Source organism: Esox lucius, chromosome 2 (genome assembly GCF_011004845.1).
Source record: "Esox lucius isolate fEsoLuc1 chromosome 2, fEsoLuc1.pri, whole genome shotgun sequence".
Taxonomy (NCBI): domain Eukaryota; kingdom Metazoa; phylum Chordata; class Actinopteri; order Esociformes; family Esocidae; genus Esox; species Esox lucius.
The window spans coordinates 3,329,623-3,350,637 of NC_047570.1; the positions used below are offsets into that span (position 1 = coordinate 3,329,623).

Consider the following 21,015-nt stretch of genomic DNA (forward strand, 5'->3'; position numbering starts at 1 on the left):
TGTGGGGGGGGCTGAAGCTGCACCTCGAAAAGTGTCACTTTATGCTGCGGGAGGTAACATTCCTGGGCCATCGTGTAGGGGGGAGGGGCATCAGCACCGAGCCTGATAAGGTGGAGGCTGTTAAAGGTTGGCTGACCCTGAAGTCAAAACAGCACGTGATGAGCTTCCTGGGGATGGCGTCCTATTACCGTAGGTTCATCAAGGGGTTTTCCACCATTGCTGCTCCTCTCACAGGCCTGTTGGGAAAAGACAGCTTTTCACTGGATTGCAGAGTGCCAACAAGCCTTCTTCGCCCTTAAATTTACCCTAGGAGAAGCCCCCATCCTCGTCTCACCTGACCCGTCAAGGTTCTTCATACTAGACGCGGACACCAGTAACATTGGTGTGGGGGCAGTGTTTGGGCAGCCCAGCCCAGAGGGAGAGACGTTGGTGTCCTACCTCAGTAGAACCTTCAGCAAAGAGGAAAGCCATTACTGCGTGACACATTGGGAGCTGCTGGCAGTTGTAGGTTCAGTAAGACATTGTAAATACTACCTATGTGGTGTCCCCTTTGTCATCCGGACTGACCATGCTGCTTTACAATGGCTGCTGTCCTTCAAAGAGATAGAGGGGCCGGGCCGATAGCACATTGGCTGGAGGAGCTGCAGGTGCTTGCCATGCCAACCCAGACACTCTGTCCTGCCGTCCCTCTGCAGAGTTAGGCGGTGGCTACTGTGAAAAAAGAGTGAGAGAGCTGTGCAAGGAGGGCGGTACAGTGGCTGAGGTGAGCCAGCTGTGCAACGAGACTCACCTAGTTGACATCAGCGAGTGGAGAGAGAAGCAGCTGGAGGACTGGGAGCTGGCCCCGATGCTGCAGTGGGTCCGTGAGGGGCTACGCCTACCCAGAGAGGAGGTCGCCCATTGCCCTCCAGCCACAAAGGGACTCTGTGCGGGGTTTCAGACGCTGCGGCTGGCAGGGGGGTGGTGCTACAGAGGGGTTGGGTGGCTCCAGCAATGGGGGAGGTCACCTGGCAGCTGGTGGTTCCTAAGAGCCTACGACAGACCATGTTAGAGCAGTTACATGGGGGTATGGATACTGGAAACTTTGGGGCGACCAAGACATGGAGACAACTGAAAAAGGGTTTTACTGGGGAAGACAGACGGGATGTAGAATACTTTTGCAGGCAATGCAACAGCTGCGCAGCAAGGAAGGGTCCCCTGGGGCAGTCATATGCCCAACTACAGTTGCCCAGTGCCCAGTAGGGGCTCTCTTTGAGAGGGTGTGAGCAGACGTGGTAGGCCTGTTCCCGGTTTCCAAGAGTGGGAATAAGTGGGTGTTAACAGCCATGGACCATTTCATCAAATGGTTAGGAGCCTATTTGAGGGGAGTTGGTGGGGATTTAGTTAGTCTTTTGGCTCCTTGTGTAGTGCAGGAAACACCTGTGAACTGCGAAGTAGCAGTCGTGAGTTAGTATCATCTTGGTAATCATCACAGTATAACACAAAGTCAATTAAACCTCAGGGATATCAATCTGTCCAGGTAGGAAGCATAAGCGATTGTGAATCAATTTCACCTGTTTTGGTGCAAATGACAGTCACAACAGGTGCGCTGGAGAGGCCACAGCAAGACAACCCCCAAAAAGGGAATGGTTTTGGAGGTGGTGGCCACAGACAATTGCTCTCTCCTTAGCCTTCTTGACTGATACTTCTCTAGCTTTGCGTTTTCACTAGTGTCTTTGTCAGTACTGGTTTCATAAGGTGGTACCTGCATCCCATTCAGGTTGCACAAGTAGTCCAGGTCCTCCAGGATGGCACATTCATATGTGCTGTCTCAAGAAGGTTTGATGTGTCTCCCAGTAAAGTCTCAAGAGCATGGATGAGGTACCAGGAGATGGGCTGTTACACGAGGAGAGCTGGACACACCCATCGTCAGACCTTCTGCTGGTACAAGGGACCCAGGGTTCCTCCTGGCCAGAGTGTGTAGGCAGTTCCTGGATGACAAAGGCATTGATGGCATTGACTGGCCCTCTCATTCCCGAGACCTGAATATAAAAGAAAACCTCTGGGACGTTGCATCCACAGACTGTCCAGGAGCTCAATGATGCCTTGATCCAGGTCTGGGAGGAAATCCACCCGGACACCACCCAGCGTCTCATCAGGAGCATGCTCAGATGTTGTCGGGAGTGCAAACAGGCATGTGGGGGCCATACACACTAAAGAGTCACATTATAAGCTGCCATGATGAAATTCATGCAAGCTGGAACAGCCTGTGATTTCAATTGTTTACTTTGATTTTCAGGGTGAGTTTGAATCCACCCCTCAATCGGTTGATGATTTTGGTTTCCACTTACCGTTGTTATGTCATTTTGTACAGTAAACAATGTACAGCAATGTAAAGATTTGGTCTTTAATATGTTTCATTCATCGAGACCCGATGTTTGATTTAAGTGTGAATTTATTTGAGCAATGTATTTTGAGAGGGTTAAAAAAGTACTCTTAAACATCTAAAACTAGCTTGAAATTATGTAGAAATGATTATGGACCTATAAATGACTGAATAATTGAAAATGTTTGGCTCTCTATTCCTCTCTATTTATGTTTGGTATAAAGCCATTCAATTAGGATTACTATGGCCATCTATTATGTTAGCTGTGTAAACTCCACTCTGTAGACGTTATGTCAGCGCTGATGTTTGTCAGCGCTTAATTTTACGGGGAAGCTTCTAACCTATCTGTTAACCTATGTGGGCTTTATTTGCAAATTGAATTGCAAGGGGAAACTTTATATAAACCTATACCAGAGTTACATTAGGAGTTACAGATTCTGTTTTACCAAAGGTTTTATTTTTCTCATGTAAACTTATTTAACTTAGTAATATAATGAGATAAAATAGTAGCACAAAGAATAGAGTAACATGGGGCAAGATGCCCCCTTGGGTAAGATGCCCCCCTCCATGTAACTCTCACAAAATGTCACCAAAAGAACCACAAAATGTCACCATTATTTTTTTCAACACTTTCTCTGACTGCCACTTGCCACTTGTCAACTACAAATTTCTGTTTCATCACAATATTTGAAGTAATTTCATCAAAATAATTGAGATAAGTTCAACATTTTTGTTGTGTACAATTGTGTTAAATCATTAAAAAAATCCATACATAACATTGAGTTTATTGGATGGAGTTAGCTAGTTTATTTAGCTAAGCTAGCCAGCTATATGCTATTTGCACTCTCAACCGCCTTTACATTCCAAAGCCTAACTTTACGTAGTATTTTGCAGATTTTGCATTTTGCAGGCAAATTATTTTTCGTAGGTAACATTAATTCCGTAAATGAATTTCATCTTCCCTTGAATTTGTTAACTTTAATCCCCTTGCTAACAATAGGCTATGCAGTATATAGGATATTTTGTAATTCTCACTGCATGGGCCACCACACCACTACCGCTTTGATTTACAAACGTAAACAACAAACACGTGCAAAGGTGTACATGTCATAAAAACTGACTTAAAACGTTTCTTTTTGTGTATGTCATGAAATATCATTGTATTTAATAATTGAATATTGTAATTGTAATAGTACTTAAATTAATTTTTTTCAGGTCTATTTATTTCAACCAAAGAAATACATAAATGTTTAACAATTTGAGGGGCAAACATGAAAAAACAGACAGTATAAATAGTACTTTAATATTAACTTAATATTGGTTATTTGAGTGCCCTTCCCTACTATATAACATGAGTAAGGGAGAGATTGGAATTGAACATGATGTCAGACTTCTGGAATTGACATATTGACTGGCGGTACATACCTTATTTCTATATCACCTTTCTATTGGCTATTTGATCAGTCCCTCTTTGTGCTTGGCACATCCAGATTGTGGATATAGCACAATATACACTCACCTAAAGGATTATTAGGAACACCTGTTCAATTTCTCATTAATGCAATTATCTAATCAACCAATCACATGGTAGTTGCTTCAATGCATTTAGGGGTGTGGTCCTGGTCAAGACAATCTCCTGAACTCCAAACTGAATGTCAGAATGGGAAAGAAAGGTTATTTAAGCAATTTTGAGCGTGACATGGTTGTTGGTGCCAGACGGGCCGGTCTGAGTATTTCACAATCTGCTCAGTTACTGGGATTTTCACAAACAACCATTTCTAGGGTTTACAAAGAATGGTGTGAAAAGGAAAAAACATCCAGTATGCGGCAGTCCTGTGGGTGAAAATGCCTTGTTGATGCTAGAGGTCAGAGGGGAATGGGCCGACTGATTCAAGATGATAGAAGAGCAACTTTGACTGAAATAACCACTCATTACAACCCAGGTATGCAGCAAAGCATTTGTGAAGCCACAACATGCACAACCTTGAGGCGGGTGGGATACAACAGCAGAAGACCCCACCGGGTACCACTCATCTCCACTACGAATAGGAAAAGAGGCTACAATTTGCACAAGCTCACCAAAATTGGACAGTTGAAGACTGGAAGAATGTTGCCTGGTCTGATGAGTCTCGATTTCTGTTGAGACATTCAGATGGTAGAGTCAGAATTTGGCGTAAACACAATGAGAACATGGATCCATCATGCCTTGTTACCACTGTGCAGGCTGGTGGTGTAATGGTGTGGGGGAGGTTTTCTTGGCACACTTTAAGCCCCTTAGTGCCAATTGGGCATTGTTTAAATGCCACGGCCTACCTGAACATTGTTTCTGACCATGTCTATCCCTTTGTGACCACCATGTACCCATCCTCTGATGGCTACTTCCAGCAGGATAATGCACCATGTCACAAAGCTCGAATCATTTCAAATTGGTTTCTTGAACATGACAATGAGTTCACTGTACTGAAATGGCCCCCACAGTCACCAGATCCCAACCCAATAGAGCATGTTTGGGATGTGGTGGAACGGGAGCTTCTTGCCCTGGATGTGCATCCCACAAATCTCCATCAACTGCAAGATGCTGTCCTATCAATATGGGCCAACATTTCTAAAGAATGCTTTCAGCACCTTGTTGAATCAATGCCACGTAGAATTAAGGCAGTTCTGAAGGCGAAAGGGGGTCAAACACAGTATTAGTATGGTGTTCCTAATAATCCTTTAGGTTAGTGTATACCGTTAAGATGTCGCAGAATTGCAGAAAGACCGCAATTGTGAAAATTTTCTCTACTAAAAATGTTAAGCGTTTCTATGCAGTCTCTGTTTGCTGTCTAGAAATATTCAATGGACTTTCAGAGTCAAAGTGAGATTGGGAGAAAAGTGAATGGAAGAATTCTGTGTTGGAGGAGTTGCTGCTACTGAACAGTCCATATGGATAGTAAGACTATCAGTATGCCTATATGTTGTTTTGCTCCTTTTTTCAATCAGGGACACGGCTTGTTCTCAATGATGGCACAGTGTCAATGAAAAACATATTGATTCGAAGTGGAAATGGACCAAAAAGAGAAGGACAATGGAACAGAAGAAAAGTGCAGAAACTTGTACATCAGGTCATTGACTTTATTGTAAATAAATACTAGAGGAAGGTCGCCACAGCCTTACTCTGCGCAGACAATTCACGCTCAGAACAGGTTCAGCGAGCTATGCCTAAATCCTAACCGTGCTAAAAGGGGTTGAGTGATCTGGAGGAAATACTTTTAGAACGAGGGTCAGCTGAACACTTTGTGACCCAGAGATAGAGAGTTAACTCTTAGGCCGAACCTGATCACGACCAGACGTGGCCTTAAATTCTGATATTGTACTCGAGCTATACAATGAATAATAGAATCTAGTGCTCACTTCGTTAGCTGCAAGAAGGGCATGCAGGTAGTGCAGCATTGTCTGGTGCTGTATCTGTTAGTATATTCATATTTTTATAGACATTTGGAAAAGTAAAAACAACCCTATAATATTGGCTAAAATTTATATATATATAGCTAATCCTTCTAACCAGGACCTTCAGCATGCACTGGGACGGTTTGCAGCCGAGTGTGAAGCGGTGGGGATGAAAATCAGTACCTCCAAATCCGAGGCCATGGTCCTCAGTCGGAAAAGGGTGGCTTGCCCAATTCAGGTTGGTGGAGTGCCTGCCTCAAGTGGAGGAGTTTAAGTATCTAGGGGTCTTGTTCACGAGTGAGGGAAGGATGGAACGGGAGATTGACAGACGGATCAGTGCAGCTTCTGCAGTAATGCAGTCGATGTATCGGTCTGTCGTGGTGAAGAAAGAGCTGAGCCGCAAGGCGAAGCTCTCGATTTACCAGTCAATCTACGTTCCTACTCTCACCTATGGTCATGAGCTTTGGGTCATGACCGAAAGGACAAGATCCCGGATACAGGCGGCCGAAATGAGCTTTCTCCACAGGGTGGCTGGGCGATCCCTTAGAGATAGGGTGAGAAGCTCTGTCACCCGGGAGGAGCTCAGAGTAGAGCTGCTGCTCCTCCACATCAAGAGGGGTCAGCTGAGGTGGCTTGGGCATCTGTTTCGGATGCCTCCGGAACATCTTCCTGGGAAAAAATACCAGTTTCTCTGGTTTTACTATCCATAGGTATGTGTTTGAGTAAAATTACATTTAGTTTTATTCAATAAAGTACTGACAACATTACTCCCAAGTTCCAAATAAAAATATTGTCATTTATTTGTAGAAAATAACAACTAAAATAAACAAAAAAATATGCATTGTTTTCAGACCTCAAATAATGCAAAGAAAACAAATTCATTTTTCAACAACAAAATACTAATGTTTTAATTTAGGAATAATATTTGGTGGAATAACCCAGATTGTTTATCACAACTTTAATGCGTTTTGGCATGCTCTCCACCAGTCTGTCACATTGCTGTTGGGTGACTTTATGCCACTCTTGGCACACCTTGATTGACCTGGCTGTGTGACATGGAGCATTGTCCTGCTGGAACATTGGCAGAGCAGAATGAAGCATAACCCAGGATAACCTTGTACTTGGCTTGATTCATGCGTCCTTCACAAAGACAAATCTGACTAATTCCAGCCTTGCTGAAGCATCCCCAGATCATCACCAATCCTCCACCAGATTACACAGTGGGTGCGAGACACTGTGGCTTATTGGCCTCTCCAGGTCTTTATCTAACCATTAGATGATCAGCTTTTGGGCAAAGCTGAAAATTTGGCTCATCAAAGAAGATGACCTTACTCCATTCCTCTACAGTCCAATCCTTATGGTCTTTTGCAAACTTCAGCCTGGGTGTTCTTTTCTTCTCATGGATGAAGGGCTTTTTTCTAGCTTAGCACGACTTCAGCCCTGCCCCTAGGAGCCTGCTTCGTACCGTCCTCACTGTGTACTTCACCCCAGCTGCTGTTTGACATTCTTTTTGTAGGTCACTTGATGTCATCCTACAGTTGTTGAGTGACATTCATATTAGTTGACGTATTTTTGGGGGTCTTTATCATCTGGATAGCCCATGAATCACGAACAGTCCCTGAGAATTGCTGTATATACAGGGTGTTGAGTTATATGTTCTCATCATTTGTTATATTATGTTGTTTAATTATGATACTGACTGTTGTATACCCAAAATTGTGCAAGAGTTAATTGTGCGCATGTGTGAAGAGACTTTTATTTTTGACCTGTCTCAAGTAAAAATGTGTAGCCGTATACTCAGTCCCTGCTGCTGTTCCCTCGTGCACTGATGTTATGCCAGTGCATTGAGATGTAAACTGAAAATTAAACAGTATTAATAGTTATATTTGGAGTGATCTTTTGTAAGCTAAAATGATTCATACAACGAATGGCATTGGAAACCACTTAATGTGCAATTGTCATCTATTAGCAGTCATGTAATGACATCATTGGTCCTCCAACACGACTAGGGTCTAATTGGCTTGCAGTATGTTAGGCAACAGTTACGTTAGGATGAATTTCACATGGTGGTGAACATGCACAGGGATAATCTTGATGCTCCTTAAATATTGAACATCTTATTCTGGTGACATGAAGAATGATGCATGGCTACCTTTAAAGGATTACATTTTTGTTCTCATACATAATAATTACATCATGTAGGGTACCCCAGCAGAACTATATACACAAGTGTTTTGCTACAGTGAAGTTTTGAGGAAACAAGTGGGCACATTTTTAATTTAAAGGAGACATTTGTAAGTCCAGCTCTCTAGCATCTACAAGGGGGAATAGCAGAAACAATGTGTCTACAACTTGAGTAGCCTTATTAGCTAACTAGATAACAGTTGGATAGTTTGGCAATTTAATTTGTTTTATACAATGTGTAGTTTGGAGTTCCCATTTTTATAGCCTATCCTTCCAGTGGTACAGTTTGGTCCAGAAGTATTTGCACACTGACCCAATTTTCATAATGTTTGCTCTGTACACCACAATGGATTTGAAATTAAACAACCGAGATCCAATTGAAGTGCAGGCTTTCGGCTTTAATTCAAGGGGTTGAACAAAAATGTTGTATGAAATGTTTAGGAATTGCAACCATTTTCTGCTTGAAGTCTGGAACATATGGACATTACCTAATGCTGGGTTTCCTCCTTAGTGATGCTTTGCCAGGACTTCACTGCAGCTGTCTTCAGTTGTTGTTGGTTCGTGGGTCTTTCTGCCTTAACATTTGTCTTCAGCAAGTGAAATGCTTGGTTGAGATGGTTGGTTGGTGATTGACTTGGCCATTGTAGAATTTTCCACTTCTTTGCCTTAAAAAACGTCTCAACTTCGCTGAATTTGGCAGAAACTGAGCAGACAATGTATCCCTAAATATTTCAGAATTAATCCGGCTGCTTCTGTCTTCTGTCACATCATCAATAAACACTAGTCAGCCAGTGCCATTGGAAGCCATGCATGACCATGCCATCACCCTGCCTCCCCTGTGTTTTACAGATGATGTTGTATGCTTCAGATCATGAGCTGCTCCAATCCTTCTCCAAACTTGTTTCTTCCCATTATTCTGGGACAGGTTGATCTTAGTTTCATCTGTCCAAAGAATGCTGATCCAGAACTGGGCTGGCTTTTTTAGATATTTTTGTCTTATCTGGCCTTTCTATTCTTGAGGCTTATGAATAGTTTGCACCCCTCTGAATTTGCTCTCGTGAAGTCTTCACTTCATGGTAGACTTTGATAATGATATGCCTACCTCCTGGAGAGTGTTCTTCACTTGGCTGGATATTGTGAAGAGGTTTTTCTTTACCATGGAAAGGATCCTATGATCATCCACCACTGTTGTCTTCCGTGGACGTCCAGGCGTTTTTGTGTTGCAGAGCTCACCAGTGTGTTCTGTTTTTCTCAGAATGTACCAAACAGTTGATTTGGCTACTCCTAATGTTCCTGTTTTCTATCTGATGGATTTTCTTTGCAGCCTAAGGATGGCCTATTTCACTTGCATTGAGAGCTCTTTGATCGCATGTTGTGGGTTCACAACAACAGCTTACAAATGCGAATACCACACCTGGAATCAACTCCAGACTTTTTAACTGCTTAATTGATGAAGAAATAATGAAGGATTAGCTGTCCATGAAGCAGATTTTGAGTCCAATTACTTCTGGTCCTTGAAAAAGAGGGGGCTACATATTAAAGAGCTGTAATTCATAAATCCTTCCAATTTGGATGTGAATACCCTCAATTTAAAGCTGAAAGACAGCACTTTAAGCCCATATTCATTGTTTAACTGTAACTTGAATATATTTTGGTAACCAGACAAAATAACAAAACTTGTGTCAGTGTCCAATTATTTCCAGACCTAACTGTATACCCACAAGTGGAAATGGCAGGGTCCTTTCTTTTCAGGAAAGAAACCTGTTTAAAACTGAACCAGAAAGTCCAACCCAATTTTGAAGCCTGTCTAGAAGAATTTTATGAAGGTGGCACTTACACTACCGTTCAAAAGTTTGGGGTTCACTTTGAAAGATCCTTGTTTTTCATGAAATCCTACATGAAATTAGTTTGTAGAAAATATAGCAAAATTAATAGGAAATATACAGTTGCATACCATTGGAGAATTGGTAATATATTTACCAATATATGTAAGAAAACACGAGTGAGCAAGCGAAACACATCTTTCAGTTCTTATATGATTCACATTCAACTGTAGCTCATAACAGAATGCCACAATCATAAAACAAAACAGAGAAAAAAAACTGACCCTGGTTCAAAAGTCTGCATACCCTTAGTTCTTAATACTGTGTATTGCCCCCTTTAGCAACAATGACAGCATGCAGTCTTTTGTAATAGTTGTGTATGAGTCTCCAAATTCTTGCAGGTGGTATTGCTGCCCTTTCATCATGGCAAAATTCCTCCAGGTCATGCAGTCTTGTTTCATCTTGCATGAACTGCACTTTTGAGATCTCCCCAGAGTGGCTTGATGATTAAGGTCTGTGATGGCCACTCCAGAACCTTCGCCTTTTTCTGATGTAAACACTGAATGGTCAACTTGGCCTTGTTCTTAGGGTCACTGTCATGCTGGAAAGTCCAAGAGCATCCCATGCGCAGCTTTCGTGCAGAAAAATGCAAATTGTCTGCCAGTATTCTGATAGCATGCTGCATTCATCTTGCCATCTATTTTCACAATATTCCCCATGCCTTTAGAGCTCACCCCCCCCAAAAAATATCAGTGAGCCACCACCATGCTTCACAGTGGGGGTGCTATTTTGGTTGTGACCATAAAGCTCTATTTTGGTCTCGTCACTCCAAATTACAGTGTGCCGGGAGCTGTGAGGCGTGTCAAGGTGTTGTCGGGCATATTGTAACCAAGCTTTTTTGTGGCATTGGCATAGTAAAGGCTTCTTTCTGGCAACTTGATCATGCAGGTCATTTTTGTTCAAGAATCGTCGTATTGTGCTCCTTGAAACAACCACACCGTCTTTTTCCAGAGCAGCCTGTATTTCTCCTGAGGTTACCTGTGGGTTTGTCTTTGTATCCCTGTATTCTTCTGGCAGTTTTGGCTGAACTCTTTCTTGGTCTACTTGACCTTGGCTTGGTATCAAGAAATCCCCAAATTTTTCACTTCTTTATAAATGATTGAACAGTACTGACTGGCATTTGCAAGGCTTTGGATATCATTTTATATCCTTTTCCATAATTATAAAGTTCAATTACCTTGTTATACAGGTCTTTTGACAGTTATTCTCTGCTCCCCATGGCTCAGTATCTAGCCTGCTCAGTGCATCCACATGAGAGCTAATAAACTCATTGCCTATTTATACACAGACACTAATTGCAATTAGCAATTGCAAAAACGCCACAGGTGTGGGAAATTTTTCACCCGTGTGTGTCACCTTGTGTGTCTGTAACAAGGCCAAACATTCAAGGGTATGTAAACTTTTGATCAGGGTCATTTGGGGGATTTCTGTTATCATTATGATTTAAAATGGAGCCAAACAACTATGTGATAATAAATGGCTTCATATGATCACTATCCTTAAATAAAAGACAGTTCTTTTGCATAATCAGTCATATTTTCAAAATCAATGCCAAAATTTCACAATGTCTGCCAGGGTATGCAAAACTATGAGCACAACTGTAGTTATTGACAAGGTTAGACATTTTAATTCAAATAATAATTGTGTCCATCAAACATTGCTTTCGGGATAGAATCCTCCATTTGCAACAATTTCAGACTTGCAGACATTTGGCATTCAATTTGTTGAGGTAATCTGATGAGATTTCACCCCATGCTTCCTAATGCACCTCCCACAAGTTGGATTGGCATAATGGGCACTTCATACGTACCGCACAGTCAAACTGCTCCCACAAAAGGGCAATAGGGATGAGATCTGGTGACTGTGCAGGCATTATAGACAGAATACCAGCTAACTGCTTCTTCCCTGAATAGGTTTGGAGCTGTGCTCTTGGTCATTGTCTTGTTGTGGGAGGAAATAGGCTCCAATCAAGTGCCATCCACAGGGTATGGCATGGCGTTGCAAAATGAAGTGCCACCCCATGCTACCAGTAGTGACAAGGACACTAGCAAAACAAAAATCTGTTAGGAAAGCTAAGGAGAGAGCAAACCATTCCCTTTTTGGTGGTTGTCTCGCTGTCGCCTCTCCAGTGCACCTGTTGTCACTTTCATTTGCACCAAAACAGGTGACATTGATTCACAATCGCTTATGCTTCCTAACTGGACAGATTGATATCCCTGAAGTTTAACTGACTTAGTGTTATACTGTGTTGATTACGTGTTCCCCTAATTTATTTTGAGCAGTGTTGTTGGGATTACCCTTTTACCCTGAACTCTCATACTTTACCACCACCAAAGCACCCCCAGATCATCACATTGCTTGCACCATGCTTGACAGTTGGCGTCAAGCGCTCCTCCAGCATCTTTTCATTTGGTCTCCATGTCACAACTTTTCTTCTTTGTGATCCGAACACCTCAAACTTATCTGTCCATGAAACATTTTTCCATTCTTCCTCCGTCCAGTGTCTGTGTTCTTTTGCCCATCTTAATCTTTTCTGTTTATTGGCCAGTCTGAAATATGGTTCTTGCTCCGTTGTCCTCTTACTCAGTTGTGCACCGGGGCCTCCCACTCCTTTCTATTCTGGTAAGAGACAGTTTGTGCTGTTCTGTGAAGGGAGTAGTACACACTGTTGTATGAGATCTACAGTTCTTCGGCAACTTCTCACATGGATTTGCTTTAGTTTCTCAGAACAAGAATAGACTGACAATTTTCAGTAGTAAGTTTTTTGTTTCTGGCCATTTTGAACCTGTAATTGAACCCACAATTGCAGATGCTCCATAAACTCAACTAGTCTAAAGAAAGCCTGTTTTATTGCTTTTTATATCAGCACAACAGCTTTTAGCTGGGCTAACATTATTGCAAAAGGGCTTTCTAATGATCACATAGCCTTTTACAAAGACAAACGTGTATTAGCATATACAACGTGCCATTGGAACACAGGAGTGATGGGTGCTGATAATGCAGGATATGTAGATATTCCATAAAAAATCTGCCATTTTCAGCTACATTGATTATTAACATAATTAACAATGTCTACACTGTATTTCTGATTAATTTTGTTATTTTCATGGACAAAAACTTGTTTTCTTTTAAAAACTTGGACATTTCTAAGTGACCCCAATCTTTTGAATGGTAGAATAGGACCAGTAGTACAAGGATAGATAGCTTTTTATTGTCAGTGTTTATCCTAAGACTGTTTAATAACCTTTAGGAGTGCTGTTTCTGTACTATGTTGGAAATCAGACTGGAATTTTTGTTTTTGAGATACATCCAACACCATCTACAATAACAACTGACAGATGTGTGATCCACCTGAAGCTAAAGTACTGCAGCAAAAGAACACCTTGCAAGTGCAAGACACTGAATGAAACTGAAATATTTCAGCTCATACTCCACAAGCAACATAACTAGATCCAAATTAAAACAGCAGGTAGTACAACTAAACTAATAATTTTAATTTCAATTTAATGAAATGTAATGCATTAGATGAACATCAGCTTGTACAGCTTTTTTCAGTGCATGTATATAAAGTATGCATATGAACAGGAGGTAACATTAAGCAGACACTTTAAATCATTTAAAAAAAAACATAATAATTATGTGCGACAAAACAGCCACGTTTCAAAATTGGACTTGAGGAACCACATTGTTGGCACCACATTGTTTGCCTGTTAAATTACGAATTAATGACAGATCTTTTGACATTCCTGGAATCTTTGAAAAATATCCACTGCTATACCAGAGTGTTTTGACTGTGCTAATGATGTTCTGGCCCTTGATATGTTTTTTGCCTCTCCCAACATTCCAACTACACTGCTAAAAAAAAATTAGGGGAACACATAATCAACACAGTATAACACTATGTCAGTTAAACTTCAGGGATATTAATCTGTCCAGTTAGGAAGCATAAACGATTGTGAATCAATGTCACCTGTTTTGGTGCAAATGAAAGACAACAGGTGCACTGGAGAGGCGACAGCAAGACAACCACCAAAAAGGGAATGGTTTTGCAGGTGGTAGCAACAGACAATTGCTCTCTCCTTAGCTTTCCTAACAGATTTTTGTTTTACTAGTGTCCTTGTCACTACTGGTAGCATGGGGTGGCACTTCATTTTGCAACGCCATGCCATACCCTGTGGATGGCACTTGATTGGAGCCTATTTCCTCCCACAACAAGACAATGACCCAGAGCACAGCTCCAAACCTATTCAGGGAAGAAGCAGTTAGCTGGTATTCTGTCTATAATGCCTGCACAGTCACCAGATCTCATCCCTATTGCCCTTTTGTGGGAGCAGTTTGACTGTGCGGTACGTATGAAGTGCCCATTATGCCAATCCAACTTGTGGGAGGTGCTTTAGGAAGCATGGGGTGAAATCTCATCAGATTACCTCAACAAATTGAATGCCAAATGTCTGCAAGTCTGAAATTGCTGCAAATGGAGGATTCTATCCCGAAAGGTGGCCACAGACAATTGCTCTCTCCTTAGCTTTCCTAACAGATTTTTCTATAGTTTTGCTAGTGTCCTTGTCACTACTGGTAGCATGTGGTGGTACTTGCAGCCCATTCAGGTTGCACAGGTAGTCCAGATTCTCCAGGATCGCACATCCATACGTGCCGTTGCAAGAAGGTTTGCTGTGTTTCCCAGTACAGTCTCAAGTTCATGGAGGAGATACCAGGAGATGGGCCGTTACATGAGGTGAGCAGGACTGACCCATCGTTAGAACTTACGCTTGTGCAGTGGGCCCTGGGTTCCTCCTGGTGCAGGACAAGGCCCAGCCTCATATGGCCAGAGTGTGTAGGCAGTTCCTGGATGACGAAGGCATTGATGCCATTGACTGGCCCTCACGTTCCCTAGACCTGAATACAATTAAGAACCTCTGGGACATTATGTATTGGCACATTCGCCGCCGCCAAGTAGCGCCTCAGACTGTCCAGGAGCTCACTGATGCCCTGATCCAGCCTGTGATTTCATTTGTTTACTTAGATTTTTGGTGTGAGTTTGAATCCAGTCCTCAATTGGTTGGTGGTTTTGGTTTCCATTGACCGTTGTTACGTCATTTTGTTCTGAATGAATTACACAATGTACTTCGTACACCCAGTGTGTGATTTAAGTGTTCCCTTAATTTTTTGGAGCAGTGTATTATCAAAAAGCTGTGTTTTTGTTAAATTGGCATTGTGGTAGCAAGCAGGATAGCTTGCTATGGTTTGTCATCGGTTTATAATTTTTCCGACCTAAGGCTCTTATATAGTTCTGCAACAACATCTGTGCGGGGATTAGCGGGCCTCATGCAGACCTTCACATAGGTGTTTGCCAACATACTTGCACGTAAAACTAAAATATCTGCTAGAGGGCGGTGTCATATTTATTAACTGAGAATCTACGCAGAATGAAAAATAAAATGGAAATGAAAGAAACCGAAACACACCTAGGAAGCACTCAGAAAAAACAAACAGCTTGTCCAATCAGCTTTTGTTTGACGCACATCATCACAGAATATGCACAACATATTATTTTTAAGAATTGAGAGGTGTACGCGAAAGCTCTTCTGCAAGCCTCTGCGAGCTATGGTTGACCAGAAGCCCTTTCTCTGTGTCGTTAAGCAGAGACTGTTATAATTCATCTACAGAGAAGTTTAAATACTGCTTAACATGTTCCTCTTTTGAAATGGCCATAGATGGTGGTAGATTTTAATTGCCATCTGCTGTCCTGGGGTAATGTTACTGCGCCCCCTCTTTTTTTAAGTATGTGAACCCAACACGTTCGACTTGGTGAGACAAACAGTTCAATATGCCAAATAAACGAGGTACACTGAAAGCTTAAGTAAAATTGCATGTCACTCCCTTGTCTATACAAGACAGTAGAACACGGAAACCAACAATTCTATTCTATTTTGCCTACTTAACTGTTCATTTTCATAATTAACACTGGGGAACAGTGTGTAGGAGTTTGGGGTTGGTGACAAAAAAATTGATAGCCTATGTTTAATAAAAATCTTGCATGAGCTGAAATAATTGGTTAACAACAGATACCTTGTCATTAAACAACAGCTGACTAATGTTGTTACTAGACACTTAGCCCAAATTCTGGAATGGTCTGGTGGAACACTGCTCACATGTGGCCTTCATAGCCAATCAGAAAAGCATGAGGAATTGCCAGGATGATAATCATTGGCTCAACTGGTGCAATCCAACAACCAATGTCCAGGAATTTTGGCTTTGCTCCACATAAAACATTTCACATTTTGACGAAGAAGTCTCATCCCACCAGAGAACCTATTGCCATCTTGGTAATGTCTTCCACATGGCTCATGGCAATATTAAAAATGGATTTGATGTGATGGATTTTCAGCATTGGCTTTCTCTGCGCCTGTGATTCATTTATGCAGGATTTGTGAAGAACCCATGTAGTAGTTGACATATGGGCAGTTGTTCCTATCCTGGCTGTGGAACTCTGTATTCTGTAAACATATACATGTTAATAAGGAAATGTGTTACATTTGGTCAGCTTTCATTGGATTTTTGAAAACTCTGGTTGACCTTTGTATGTAATCGCCACCATACTTACCTATTGATCCCAATTCAGTGAGTTCTGCTGTTTCATAATATGATCAGGTCACAGTCCAACATTGTTGAATAATTAAACTATCCCCCACACTACAAGACACATGCAATCTCACACACATTATACACCATCAGACAACCCGCATAAGAGTTTCTAAAACGAGACTGTTTTGAACTCTATAGTGTTGAATATCCTAAAACCCTGGGGAATAACTGTTCCTCCATCTCCAATATATATTTAAATAAATTACTTATTAGGTTCAATTAGCATTCATTCATTTTATTAGATCGGTTTACCTCTGAGGCAGTCAGTGGGCTGTGTGTGAATGTGAGAGTGTGTGTGAGAGAGAGAATTGTATGTATGTATTCATGTTGATGTATTCCCCAATGTCTTCTTTCCCCTGTCCTTTTTTCCTCAATTCCAAGTCTTTCTCTCCATTGTTGGAGTACTTCATTACATTTATCATGACTATGATTGATTATGAATTACCCAATTGATTAATGTTCTTGACATTAACTACGGAGCACCACCAGGGTTTTGTTTAACAATACCCTCAATCAACTCGAAACATATGTAACTTGCTTACACACTTTAAGATGTATTCAAAAGGATACAAACCAAAACATAATATTTTCATTTTTATTCAAAGTTTAACAAAAAAACTAAATTATATTTTCATATGTCCAAAGATATATTAATTCCTTCATTCAATAGTTTGTGGCAATAGCTTGTTTGATTAGATTATATTAGATTTAATCAATCAAATGTATTTATAAAGCCCTTTTTACAACAGCAGTTGTCACAAAGTGCTTTACAGAGACACCCGGCCTTAAACCCCAAGGAGCAAACAACAGTAGTGTTGAATTTCAGTGGCTAGGAAAAACTCCCTAAGGTCGAATTTTAGGAAGAAACCTAGAGAGGACCCAGGCTCAGAGGGGTGACCAGTCCTCTTCTGGCTGTGCCGGGTGAGATATTAAGAGTCCAATTGGAATAATAAATATATTTCTCTGGGCTAAATCCAGAGTCTATTTGAATTTAGACTAGGTCAGAAGTATGACCAGGTGGACAAGGACAGGGACAGCAACGGGCCCCGCAAACCAGGTAATCCGCAGGTGTGGACCAGGACCTCATCTCCTTCTAAAATTTAAAACTGGAGGAAACTGAGAAAAGTTAGTAGTACATCCCTCATATCCCCCAGCACAATAATATAGCAGCGTAACACCTTGGAAACTGAGACGGGGGGGTCCGGTGACACTGTGGCCCTACCCGGGGGAGGCCCCGGACAGGGCCCAACAGGCAGGAAATCAATCCAACCACATTGCCAGGCATCAACCAAAGGGACACCCACCAACCCCTCCCGTCCTGACTATACCCCCAGCCCAGTGCAGAGATGGCTAGGGACATAGCCAGGACGTGACAGTACCCCCCCCAAAGGCGCGGGCTCCCGACCGCTAGACCGGGAACAACCCCGCGGGCGGGGGAGGCACGACGACGACACCCGGACAGGTGGAGGCTCAGCACCCAGAGCAACCGTTAAAGGCCGGGGAGGCTGAGCCGCCGGGACAGGCCGGGGAGGGAACTGACGGCGGTGACCACCAGGCAGCGGGAAGAGCTGGCGGCGGCGACCACTGGGCAGCGGGAGGAGCTGGCGGCTGCGGGTCCTGGGCAGCAGGGGGCGCTGGCTGCGGGTCCTGGGCAGCAGGGGGCGCTGGCTGCGGCTCCTGGGCAGCAGTGGGTGCCGGAAACACCCGGCGCCTTGAAGCAATTCAATGTAAAAATACAATAGCTTAAAAACAAATACTCTAATGAAAACAGTGCAGTTAAGTTTAAGTGCTCAGTCATAGGCACGTGAAAAGAAAAGTGTTTTTAACCTGGATTTAAAAAGTACAGGTGCTGGTCATAAAATTAGAATATCATCAAAAAGTTGATTTATTTCAGTAATTCCATTCAACAAGTGAAACTTGTATATTATATTCATTCATTACTCACAGACTGATATATTTCAAATGTATATTTGTTTTAATTGTGATGATTATAACTGACAACTAATGAAAATCCCAAATTCAGTATCTCAGACAATTTGAGTATTACTTAAGACCAGTACAAAAAAAAGATTTTTAGAAATGTTGGCCAACTGAAATTTGCGAACATGAAAATGTGAGCATGTACAGCACTCAATACTCAGTTGGGGCTCCTTTTGCCTGAATTACTGCAGCAATGCGGCGTGGCATGGAGTCGATCAGTCTGTGGCACTGCTCAGGTGTTATGAGAGCCCAGGTTGCTCTGATAGTGGCCTTCAGCTCTGCAGATGACACCAGCAGATGACATGGCACCCCAAACCATCACTGACTGTGGAAACTTTACACTGGACTTCAAGCAACGTGGATTCTGTGCCTCTCCTCTCTTCCTCCAGACTCTGGGACCTTGATTTCCAAAGGAAATGCAAAATTTACTTTCATCAGAGAACATAACTCAGCAGCAGTCCAGTCCTTTTTGTCTTTAGCCCAGGCGAGACGCTTCTGATGCTGTGTCTTGTTCAAGAGTGGCTTGACACAAGGAATGCCACAGCTGAAACACACGTCTTGCATACGTCTGTGCGTGGTGGTTCTTGAAGCACTGACTCCAGCTGCAGTCCACTCTTTGTGAATCTCCCCCACATTTTTGAATGGGTTTTGTTTCACAATCCTCTCCAGGGTGCGGTTATCCCTATTGCTTGTGCACTTTTTTCTACCACATCTTTTCCTTCCCTTCGCCTCTCAGTCAGCAGTCTTCCCCATGATTGTGTTGCCTACAGAACTAGACTGAGAGACCATTTAAAGGCCTTTGCAGGTGTTTTGGGTTAATTAGCGGATTAGAGTGTGGCATCAGCTGTCTTCAATATTGAACCTTTTTTTTGGCTATTTACCTGGACAAAATACAGTAGGTGTCAGATGACCAGAAAGGAGGTCTTGTTTCATCGGTTACATTTCTGAATGCTTTTCCTTTTTTAACACTGTTACTCTGGGCTGTGCCCAAATCAACGCTTATCAGGCATCGATCTCAGCATGGTCAAATGGCCCACTCCCACCTCTGTCTCTGGGATTACAGTACAGAGGGTTTGAGTGTTCAGGAAATAAGACATTTATCTCTAATTTATTATGTAAATGTCCCAATAAAATGTTATTTCATTGTTTGTTATTGCAGAGGAGGTACACCATACTGTATCTGAACATAGAATCCACTTTAGTCATGTCACTGGCTTTTTCACTATCAGAATAGCTATTTGAGTAATCCACGCTTTATATGAAATGTTACTGTTTCCTCTAAAACTTTCTGTTACATTTCATAGTGTCTCCTAAAATACTACTGTTCACATTTCACATTCCTCCTGAAACTTTTCTGTCACGTTTCATATTCACCTGAAATGTTTTGTTTTTCACCTGAAACGTTTTCTCAGACTATAATCCTTTAATTTCATAAAGTTTTTCCTGAAAGTTAACCTGTGATATTTTCTGTTCTGAGCACTCATGTGTAGGGACAAGGCTGGAACACACAATGGAGATGTAATGTACTTTAGCAAAAGCCTTTAGCCAGAGGCTAAACAGCTGACTGTCTCCCCAGAGACAGAAGCCAAACATCTGTTCATATACACCTCTATCCTTCCACTTCTTGTTTTCCTCTGCCACTCGCTGCCAGGCAGGGGGAATTATGGGAAGAGTTCAGAGCGTGTTCATCAGCCTCATTCTTTATCACAGGCGCAGGTCCGCTATCACCAGCTGAGCAGCAGATCCGGAGGTAAATACTTAGATGCAAACAAACAAACACCGACTGCCATGGCCCATGGCCTATAATCCCCTCTGATTCGGCCAGGTCTGGAAGGATTCAGCTGTATTGTTGGTTTGTTCAGCTTGAAGGTAATCTGACTGGGTGTGGAAAAGAGGGTGATAGTAGTTCACACCATTATCCACACCACAGCTGATGGCACTTTTAGCGATGTTGCAAATATGTTTATACAGGAAATGTTGGTTGCAAGTGTTGCATGGATACCAATCCAGCCCTGGCCCCATAACTAAAATGCAGTGACCACTCTAACCACGACTCTTTTCTTTCTGTCCCTCCTCCCACAGAAATGTATGCGGTTCAACCCAAATGCAACCGTGTGGGTGGCCAAGCAAAGGATCATGTGCACTCTGAGCCAGAGTCTGAAGGACGTGCTCAACTACGGCCTCTTCCAGCCTGCCATGAATGGACGAGATGGGAAGTTCCTGGATGAGGAACGCCTCTTCATGGAATACCCGCAGCCGATCGGTACAGGGGTTCCATCTCTAGAGGTATATTGGCAGCCAGTAGGTGAAGTTGTTTTTGTGATTAAAAGGAGTGGTACAGTACTTCTCAGTCAAATGGTACTTTTCTATCTTTGTTTTTGCAGTGAAGTAATCCATAAGCAGATAAATATACGATATAATAATCTTATTGTTATTTAGATACTCTTATCCAGTCCATTTTGATTTAGATTTAACTGGTCTGTGTGGTTCCATCAAATCAGTGTTTTGGGTTTTATACATTTTTCATGT

General features: G+C 42.2%; 1 protein-coding gene across 3 annotated transcripts in view; it reads left to right on the top strand.

Annotated features, from left to right (window-relative positions):
* The window catches only part of LOC105006621 (SH3 and multiple ankyrin repeat domains protein 2), a 276,728-nt gene that overhangs the window by 50,162 nt on the left and 205,551 nt on the right, over nt 1-21,015 (top strand). For all 3 annotated transcript variants that reach the window (XM_034297425.1, XM_034297433.1, XM_034297430.1), the window contains exon 3: nt 20,569-20,772. In XM_034297425.1, the coding sequence (XP_034153316.1) occupies nt 20,569-20,772 (204 nt within the window). The remainder of the gene's footprint in view (nt 1-20,568; nt 20,773-21,015) is intronic.